At 46.6% G+C, this 10,608-nt stretch overlaps 1 protein-coding gene across 3 annotated transcripts in view; it reads right to left on the bottom strand.

The window, feature by feature from the left end:
• Window positions 1-432: 432 nt before the first annotated feature.
• Window positions 433-10,608, bottom strand: part of LOC113892659 (apolipoprotein L3-like) — a 17,757-nt gene continuing 7,581 nt past the window's right edge. For 2 of the 3 annotated variants that reach the window (XM_027541782.1, XM_027541783.1), the window contains exons 4-5: window positions 4,704-4,824; window positions 433-2,036 (exon numbers count right to left, since the gene is read on the bottom strand). In XM_027541782.1, coding sequence (XP_027397583.1) covers window positions 1,172-2,036; window positions 4,704-4,824 — 986 coding nt within the window. In that variant the 3' untranslated portion in view covers window positions 433-1,171. Of the gene's footprint in view, window positions 2,037-4,703; window positions 4,825-6,609; window positions 6,717-9,977; window positions 10,059-10,608 lie in introns of those variants that run through there. The other variant, XM_027541784.1, reaches the window with a different exon arrangement.

Here is a 10,608-nt window from a genome sequence, read left to right as displayed (position 1 = left end):
AATGAACTTACAGAATAGAAACAGACTCATAGACATAGATAATGAACTTTTTAACAAAGTTTTGTGGGGATAGGTAAATTAGGAGACGGGATTAACAGATACACACCAGATACACAAGGGCCTGCCTACTGTAGTAGCATAGGAACAGTATTCAATACTTTGTAATAAACTATAATGGAAATGAACAAAAAAGAACATAGACATATACATACTCAGATACTCTGTCATGTCTGACGCTTTGGAACACCATGGACTGTAACATGCCAGGCACCACTGTCTATGGGATTTCCCAGACAAGAATGTAGCAGGGTGGTATCATTTCCTCCTACAGGAAATCTTCCCTACCCAGGAATCAAACCTGTGTCTCTTGCTCAGCAGACACATTCTTTACCACCTGGGAAGCCCACATAAATCGATACCTGTATAATTGAATCACTTTGCTGTATACCTGAAATTAACAGAATACTGTAAATCAATTCTCCTTCAATAAAACAAGCAAACAAAAGAAGTCACTCCCTAAGTAAGACACATCAGCTAGGGCCAAAGGTGAGTTGATGCCGGAGGAAAGGTCTAGAGACCACCACCAGGGGAAGACTCTTCCTGCTGGGACATCACAGCCTGTGGAGGGCGATAGAGGAGCCCCTGCTACTTCTGGATCCCAACAATCCTAACTGATGTTCTCCCCTTTTCAACCCATTCGTACACCTGGCCTCTCATTGCTAGTTCGCCTGCCTCTCCCTTTATTCGGCCTCCAGTGTCATCTTTAGTCCGAAGTAAGTGGTTTCTGATGGGAGGGGAGTTTGGGGGGAGAATGCATACGTGTATATGAATGGCTGGGTCCCTTTGCTGTTCACCTGAAACCATCTCAACATTGTTAATCGGCTATACTCCAATACAAAATAAAAAGTTCTTAGTATGAAAAACAGTGGTTTCTCCCCGCCTCTCATTCTCTGGTCCCCCCTCCTCCCTTAATCCAGGCTCCAGGCCCTTTCCTTCTCTCTCCTCATCTATCACCTACATCCCTCCCTTCCCTGATGTGCTCAACCACAGAAATGCCAAATTCCTAGCACCCAGCTTCATTAATGTGGTCTCCCTCTCTTTCCCTAGAACAAGGAACCTCTGCACTTTAGCCCCTCACATGTCCCTGGACCCCGCACTGCTCTGGGGGTGGTTAAATCAGGTCCTCCTGCAGACTCTCATAGATCTGGGTGAGCTCCTCCAGCTTCCTCTCCAGCTCCCATGCCCGTCGCCTCAGGCTTTCGGCTGCTTCTGTCTTTGCACCATCATGCAGGTGTATTGACTCCTTCACCAGGAAGCCCACATCCACCAGAAGGAAGACCCCTGCAGCCGCCAAACCCACGATCCGGGCTCCTTTGGTAATTGTTAAAGCTGTGGCTTTGAAACCTGTCTCTATATGCTGGATGGCTGGGTATGAGATTCTCCCAGGGCTCATGTAGATGCTTGCATTGGCTGCAGAGCCAGGGTTGGCATTGCCTGTCTCCATGGCATGGGTGTGCATTTCAATGCATTGTACAGCTTCTTCCTTTTTTGTGTCAACAATGTGGGGGTTGCTCTTGAGCACCTCTAGGAGAACTTTCCATTTCTTGACAACAGTAGACATCATGCGACTGGCTTCGGTTTCTGCTGATGACCTCTTCACACGTTCGATGATACTGGTGGACACACTGGTCACACCGGCTGCTGCTCCCAGCCCTATCCCAGTGGCCAAGAGCGCCACACTGGCCCCCATTGTCACGGGTGCCAGGGCCAGGCCAACGATGGTCAGAATACCGGACACAGCACCAGTGCTGTGGGCCATCACGTTGGAGATGGTACATCCCTTATGGACCTTCTCAACCTTGTCTGCGAGCTCATGGAACTTGCCTATGAACTCCTCCAGCTGCCGTTTCACCCGAGGAAACTTATTCAGAAACCTCCTCCTGTCCAGCTGCTCTTTGGAGAGTCTTTCTTGGTCCTCCTCAACTAAGACTCTTTCCAATTCGTTCAGATAATTGTGTAGTTCATCCGTGTCTTCCCTGTAACGATGAAGGTCAAGGGATTAGAAAGGCAGTTTGCTTGTCTGTAAAATTGGCTCCATAATATCTATTCTGCATAAATACAGATGTTACTATAAATCATTAGAAAAGAATTTTATAAATGTAAACTTTTCTCTTTCAACCTTAAACACGTTTCATACTTTATAGATGCTCCATCTTGAAATAGCTAAACTTGGAATAGGTAAACGAGGTCACCTTAGGATACCGGCAACTTAAGAGAGGTATTTGAGAGAATTCCCAGGTGGTCCAGAGGTTTCAACTCTGCACTCCCACTGCTGGCCTTAACTCAATCCCTGGTTGGGGAATGAGGATCCCACAGGCCATATGGCTCAGCCAAAGAAAAGGTATGTGGTAAAGATGTCTCACAGGTGGGTCAACACCACCACTTTGTAAGAGTTTTTGGAGTGGGAACTCCACAGATAAACAAAGACATGTAGGACTGGAGGAGAAAACCTTCATTCAAGGGCTTCAGTGTATAGTGAGAAGTCTCCCTGCCCTTGGCTACTGGGAAGTGGTCCCTAAGCCCCTAGAATTCTGGCTGATAGGAGTATCCTTGCATGCCTGGGCCTTTGGTCACTGGTCAGTCTGACAAGGTGATGAGTGACCAAAGGTCTCTGGGTCTCATGGTATCAGTTCTGCCATCTGGCAGAGCTGGACACTGGGGCACGAGTCTGACTTCCAGGAGGGGCTGGAGATGACAGGTCAGGGTAATTTGGCTTTTAAGCAAGGTGAGTGTCCCTGATGAGCAGTACTCCATGCATCTTATCACACACCGAATCCATGTCAGTAATGTGTCCTGAGGACAATGGAAGCTTCGTCTGTGAAACCTGCCCAGACTCCGCCCTGTGGCTGGTGGGAACTTTTATCCTTCCCTGTAGTAAACTGTAGCTGGGACCATGAAGCTTTCAGTGAGTCCTATGCATTCTATAGGGAATTCTTGATAACCTGAGAGTCGTTTTGGGGATCCCCTAAATTTGCCATTGAAGTCAAAGTAAGGGCAGTCCTGGGCACTGTGCCTTTGCACTTTGCAGATTGGCTGTCTCTATGACCTAGAATAATTTAAACCCAAAAAGTCAGAGCTAGAAGGCACCTTATAATCATTTGGTCTGCCATCTGCTGTCTTCTAAGCATTGAGCCCTTGACCTTCTCAGCAGAAGGTCACTGGGTCCACCCACTGCCCCAGTTGACAGGGAAGAGGGAGATGAGCTATGAGCCCTGTTTCCCTTGGACTCTCCAGCTCACCTCACTGACTCCTGACCCGTCACCCAGCACCCTCAATCGCTCAGGGGTCACCAACCTAATTCACAATTTACCTGGAGACAGCTTCACTGCCTGCACCCGAAGGCCGTGTGCAACCTGTGGAACCTCTAAAGATTCAAGGGACTTGAGGAAACAGTCATCTGAACAGCTGAGCCTGAGGAGACCGGCACTTACACAGTTGGTGGAGGAAGCATTTTCCTCTTGGGTGGGGATGTGTGAGGCTCCTCAGAATCCCTCAAATGTCACACAATCACATCCACTCATTGTGACCCTGGAGGGCTCCCTAAGCCACATGGCCATCCCACTGTCAGGGGAACTCCATGTAGATTAGAAGAGGGTCCCCAATGGAGTGAGAAGCCAGGTCCCAGGCAGGGTGTGCAGACACAGTCACCCAGGGCCCTCTAGTCCAGCATGAGGGGATCCCACCAGGGAGGGAAGAAATGTCCCCCTCTCCTACTCAGGGGACCTCTGCTAGGGTCACAGTCCCTTCAGTTCTGTGTCCTTAGGGCCCAGTCTCTTCACTCTAGCCCTGGTCCTGCTGCCCAAGCCTGCCTGCTAGTCCTCCAACCTGGACCCACTGCTCCACCCTGACCCCTGGGTCTGACCCTGGTGCAGGCCTCCCTGGTCCTTTGGACGAGATGATTATACTTGGTTCCCCACCTCTGACCCTGCAGTTCACTCTGAGGACATCACCATAATCCATCAGACTGAATTGCTATTCCCATTGGACACAGGACAGATCTGAGATTCAAAGTCTTAAGCCCACGGTCCCAGGAGTTCGGCACAGCTAGATCCAGGATCCCATCAGCTCCTCCAGTTCCTCTCTAGCCTCTCTCCCTTATGGGCCAGCAGGATCCTGCAGGGTTCGTACAGTTCCTAACATCAGGAATAGGAAGACTGTAGGCAGAAACCCAGGACACAAATGGTGGTGTCAGGATTTTCCAACTTGTCCCAGAGGAAATTCTGCTTGGTTCTCCTCACCAGAAAGAAGCCCTTGACCCCTGTCTCTTCCCAACAAGCTTTTAAAATGTTACTATTGACTGAGTACTTACTCTGTGTCAGTCATTATGGGATGCACTTTACATGCATGACCTCAGTGTCCTCACAGTAAAAATGAAAATATGGAGAAACTAAAGCAGAGAGTAGTTCAGTAACTTGTCCAAGGTCACATAACCTGCGCCTTCCTTGCAGGTTTCGTCTCGTCTCAACCCACGATCATTCACTGTCAGCAAATGACATGGAGGAAACATTCCTGATGGGATCTTGGGAAGGAACATCCCTGGCCCCAACAGTAGGGTCCTGCCTGGAGGAGGCGTTACTCCAGGAGGAAGCTGGCCTGGTGCTGGGGGACGTGGGTGACCCTCCTGGTGCACCTGTGCCGGTTACCTGGACAAACTGGCCTCAGCCTTAATTCTCTCCAGGAATTCATTCAGCAGGAGTAGCAGTTCCTCTCTGCTCAGTATGTCCCAGAGACATTCAACGACCTCCTCAAAAAAGATCTCAATATCTAGATGAAACAAAAGGGAATAAGATTAGAAGAATTAGTGGTGGGACATAGATGTTATTGAGTATAAAATAGTTAAAAGTCATCTTTCTGAGCAGCAGTCACCTGGGGTGCTCTTGGTGAGGTCACCTAGGGTTATGGATGGACTGTCCCCTTCCCCCCCCAATTTGTGTTGAAGAGTTAACCCCTGGTGACCTTTCTGAAGATAGGGCTTGTAAGTAGATTAGGTGAAATGAGATCCTACGTGGGATTCCGAGGTAAATTGAGGTCATAGGTGGGATTCCCTGGGAGTTCTAGTGGTAAAGAACCTGCCCCCATTTGTAAGAGAGGCAGGTTTGATCCCTGAGTCAGGAAGATCCCTGAAGGAGGGCATGGCAAGCCACTCCAATATTCCTGTTTGGAGAATCCCATGGATAGAGGAGGCTGGCAGGCTGCAGTCCATGCGGTTGCAAAGAGTTGGACATGACTGAGCAACTGAACACACACACACACAAAGAGAAGAAACAGCAAGTGTGATTTGTTAGTTACCCCTTCCAGAATAGACGGGCAGTGCCCTATAAATGAATGCTTTCATGTTTGGGCAGTGAAACAAATACTCACGTTAAATGGGATAAAGAATGTAATGACTACAAATAACCTCAAATCACTACAGGGTAAGACTACTCCTCAATGAGTTATCAAAATCCCTGAGTGATTTCAGAGATCTGGAGGTTATGGAATTGTAGGTAAGATACTGGTGGCCAGGCTATATATATGTGTGTGGGCTGGGACTTGATATCAAATGTTTTTCTTGGTAAATCCACACAAAGAGGCATTATCCTTATCTCACAGAAGAGGCAAGTGAAACTCAGACAGGACAATGGACAGCCCAAGGCCACAGAGCTGAAAGCTCTGAGGTTGAATCCAAGGTCAACAGTTAGACAGTTCTTGGACATGACTTTGAAGTCTCCTTACATTTAAAATTCCTGTGATTTGTTCATTCTACTCTATAGCACACAGTGGGGATTCTTTGCGACTCATTTTTGGTGGTGAGCATGCAGTAGCATATATAGAAGTAGAAATATAGTGTTGTACACACGAAACTTAGAAAACATTACAAACTCATGTTACCTAATTTTAAAAAAGACTTTAGGACCACATGCCATTGAGCAAAACTACCATGTGAGAGGATTCCTGCTTCTGACCACAGACTCTAGGATGGGCAGGGGAGGGGATCCACCAGGTGGAGGAGGGGTGGAGCCAGATGTGATCCTCATCACCCCTCCCCTCCAGGTGTGAGGTGGCCAAGGCCAGACAGGGGTTCAGAGCAGGGTCCACTGACCCTTGCAGAGAGGCTGGGCTGGTGGCTGGGAAGAGCTGGAGGAAACAGCTTCTGTGGTGATGCCCTAAGGTCTGGGAGCGGGAGGAGGTTTGGGCCAAGGGAGAGAGCAGGAGAAGTCCAATGATGCTGGAGGACCTCCTCTCCCAGGCCTGCCTGGCCTTGGGGACTGCCATCTGCGGTCCATGCTCCGCGTGTGCTCTCCCTGGCCTCTGTCGTGAGTCACTTGCTTGGTGGGGGGAGAGGCAGGAAGTCAGCACCTTGGTCATGGCTCCCTAGGAGAGGGCTGGGAAGGAGGTTGTGGGCAGACCCCAGGGTGAGGGGAATCTCCTGGTCTCTTGGAAACTCAAGGATGCCTATCCATCCTCTTCATGGTTCTTGATTCCTCTGTAGTTTAACTCAGCCTGGAAATACCACCTTCAATTCTGGGTCACAAGTAGGAACCTTCCAGAGAAGAAAGAGCTGACTACCTGAGCAGTGTCCCAAGTTTTCTGAGCTCATGGTGGCAGCAGGGGCTCTCAGAGATCTCCCTTCAGCTTCTAGTCTGCGTCAGGCTGGAAGGAGGTGTGACCTCACCCTTGGGGAGAGAAAAAGACTGTGAGCTCCACTGTGAGGGGCAGAGGCTGCAGGGAGCAGCGAGGGACAAGTTCTCCGGTGGGTTCCCCCGGGACGGCCACCAGTGCCTCCAGGAACTTAGCCCAGTGCGGTTCTCTGTCTCCTGGGCTCTGCTGGTTGTTAGTGAATAAAAGTCATTCACCTCCTACAGCTCCTTCCAAGCCAAGTCAGAGTCCTGCTCTCCTGTTGGGGCACAAGGAGAAGGTAATCAGACAGGAGACGGCCATCTGCGAAGTTATAGGAACAATAAAGCCAGAGACTAGAAGAACAGATAGGAGGTGAATACTCTGGAAATGAGGTGAGGTTGGGACACCTGTGTTTTTGAATTGATAATAACTAATATTAATGATATCATTGATCCAGTGTCCTTAACATGCAGGCTCCTGAAACTCACTCAAACTTAGCTGAGTCCAAATTGTCACGCTGGTGCCAGGGTCTGGACTAGACCCTGAGTCTTTCTGGTGCAAATCACATGTGTGTGATGACTATGCTCTACTCCCTATATATACAAAAAGATTTATTTGTGGATATATGTTCATGGGTAAATGACTCTTCCTTCCAAAATGATGTCTTGCTCCCTATCAAGTCTCGCCTTGATAAAGTTCCTGGTGATACGGCTCCCATAGCCCAGGTCTTCCTTGCTTCTGCAAGAGCCTTTTTCCCCACAAGGGCCTGGAGTCCCACCAGCCCTGCCCCAATTCCTGTATCCCTGCTCTGAGTGGCTGAGACCCCTGCAGCTGTTCTGTCCTCCTTGCTTTCCCCTCCTGAATATTGGACTTGATGTAGTTTCTAATCCTTTATGTAAATAATAGTGCAAAGAATACTCTCCTTGTGTAAAGCTTCACCTACATCTGAGACTGTATCCTTAAGCTATATCTAGAAGTAGAATTAAGATCAGATGGCATCAACACCTAAAAAATTTCCATACCTAGAGCCACCATGCCATGCAAAGAAACTGTAGCAATTTATGTTCACACTTATAATATATGAGGGTGTCCATCCTTTCAGATATACCCATTCTCAGTGGTCTTTCTTTTAAAAAAATCAGATCTTTATAATTAAATCATTTATTTTGGTTCTGAATGTGATAACCTTGCCATGGGAGATGAAGAAGGAAAGCAAGTGTTGATGTTTAGCTACTATTTTTAAGAAAGCAAAAGAGCTTCTATCAACTACTCCTCCTGAGACTTGACTGAAATGATGGTAAAGGTATATATAGGTATAATACCATCTACTGATAAGAGTGCCTGGTTTCTGTAGTGTAGTGGTTATCATGTTCACCTAACACGCAAAAGGTCCCCAGTTCAGAATCGAGTGGAAACAGCTTCACTTGGGCTTCCCTTGTGGCTCAGTTGGTAAAGAATCCACCTGCCATTCAGGAGACGTGGGTTCTATCTCTGGGTTGGGAAGATCCCCTGGAGAAGGGAACGGCTACCCACTCCAGTATTCTGGCCTGGAGAATTCCATGGGCTGTGTAATTCAAGGGATCACCAAAAGTCGGACATGACGGAGCAACTTTCACTGATAAGAGCAACTGGTGTTTGTGATCATTGCTCTGCATTGGTATCGGCTCTGAAACTTTACCAATGGTACCTCATATGTCCTTCCATTAGCTTTTGAGATGTGTACCATTGTATCCTCATTTACAAATAAGGAAGCTGACATATAGATGTTAGCTGACTTACCTAAGTTCAGAAGGCTTGCCCTTGGTACACTGGTTCCACCCCACTCATGAGCTGAAGAACCCATAGCCTTCCTCTCCTCCCTCTGCTGCTAATAAAAACAAGCATGGGAGCAACAGGAGACCAGAATCTTCAACAAATGTCTGAAGACTCACTGGATGGAGAAGTGATAGCTGAGTAAAGAGGAGTGCAGTAGAGGGAGAGAAACAGGGATCGTGTTGACAGGAGAGAAGAACGGTCTGCTGGGCAGAGCCCCAGAGGGAGCAAGATGAGAGGGAGGCCGAGGGGAGAGCAGGGGACAAGCCCACCACCCCCATGTCCCATCCCATATTCACAGCAGCCTTCACCCTTCACCAGACTTTTAGAAAGTTACTTGAAAATGAGATGCAGGAAAAAAAAAATGATGACATGTTTGTTTAATTATGGAGGAAGGTAAAGGATACCCACAAGAGAGATAGATGTGGGATCCAGGAGTCAGGAACATCAACCCCGTGGGAAGGGAATCCAAGGATTCCAGCTGGGTGCGCAGCAAACCTAGAGAGAAACCAGTCCAGAATGGGATAAGAAGTCCAGAGTCTGTGGGGACAGGGGACACGGTATCACATGAGGCACCTTTGGAAAGAAATGGAGGAAATGCTGAAGATAAACAGTGAAAGGGGTGAAAATGAAGCCAATTAGAAACATCAGGAAAAACTAAAGCTCAGGAGGAGAAGGGGACGACAGAGGATGAGATGGTTGGATGGCATCACTGACTCAAAGGACATGAGTTTGGGTAGGCTCTGGGAGCTGGTGATGGACAGGGAGTCCTGGCGTGCTGCAATTCATGGGGTCGCAAAGAGTCGGACACGACTGAGCAACTGAACTGAACTGAGAAGCATGTACAGCTATATGGTACAAGTTAGCTCTTAAAAACTGTATTAAAATATCACAAAAAAATGTAAACTCTTTTGTTTGATTTAAAAAAAATCTTAAGTAAATATATCTATATCCAAGTCCTTTGGAGACAGGTGTAAAACTGAAGTAATATTAATATATATAATATGATATAACTCACAGGTGTATTATAACTCACAGGTGTATTAACTCACAGGTTTATTAGTGATTCAAAAATCTTAGTTTTATTTCATTTATAGTCATTATAAAATAAGCTTTATCTTAATAAATAACTTTATCTTTTAAAATGAAAGAGTATATAATATGTGAAGTAATGTACTTGTTAATATAAAAATCAAAATACACTTCTAGAACTTGGAGCCAAAGTACTGAAGGGAGGAGGAGGATTAATATCTCAGTTTACAAAGCTGGGAATTTAGAAATAGTAGGTCCAGTCGAGAGCATCAGAAACGAAGATGTAAATAAAGTGCTTCCAAGTACAAAGCTTTGTAACAGAGGATATACAATTAGTGGAATAATGATATAAGGAGAAGAAGGGGAAAGGTATAATTGAAAGTATAAAAATAAATGAACTCCTTATTTTTCCTAATAAGAAATAAATAAATGCTATCAAATTTAAGTCAAGAAAACCAAAATGCAATACTTACCACTTATTAGCTATTGTGGTTGGTGACTTCCCACTTGGCACCAGGCACCTTCCCAACTGCTTGGTATGAATTCACTTCCTTTAGTTCTCACAATGATCCTGTAAGAAAGGAAACTGAAGCTCAGAGAGGTGAAGCAATGTACTCAAAGCACACAGCTAGTGCTAGAGCCAGACTCCAAGTCCAGGTTCCTGTCTCCTGGGCACACATTCTCACACTGTTTGCAGCTCCCATGTAGTATAGCATTGAAAGACACTGATTAACTATCTAAAGAAGAAGCTATTCTTGGGAAGGAATGAGCAGAACCCTCTGTACAAATTGATCTGTTCTAACCATATGCACTTAGGACTGGATTGTTTTACTCTAAGACAGCAGCAGTCACTTTATAGCAGTCAGTAACCCAAAAGAATGCGGTGGTTTCTAGTGCACCACCTTAAAGATGATGGAAGAAGCTGAATTAAATGCCAACAAGAAATGTGTGACTCCTGCTGTGAGAACTGTCAGTGTAGGAGACATGTCATGTTGATGAAACGTAGTTCTCTAGAAAGTAGGCATGAAAAAAGGGTTAAACCAGAATAATGAGAGTGAACTGTGGCCTTAAAGAGATATTGTCTGGCAGCATCTTGCCCACCAA

The sequence above is a fragment of the Bos indicus x Bos taurus genome, chromosome 5, assembly GCF_003369695.1.
Source record: "Bos indicus x Bos taurus breed Angus x Brahman F1 hybrid chromosome 5, Bos_hybrid_MaternalHap_v2.0, whole genome shotgun sequence".
NCBI classification, from domain to species: Eukaryota; Metazoa; Chordata; class Mammalia; order Artiodactyla; family Bovidae; genus Bos; species Bos indicus x Bos taurus.
This window is presented reverse-complemented; position numbering and strand designations above follow the sequence as displayed.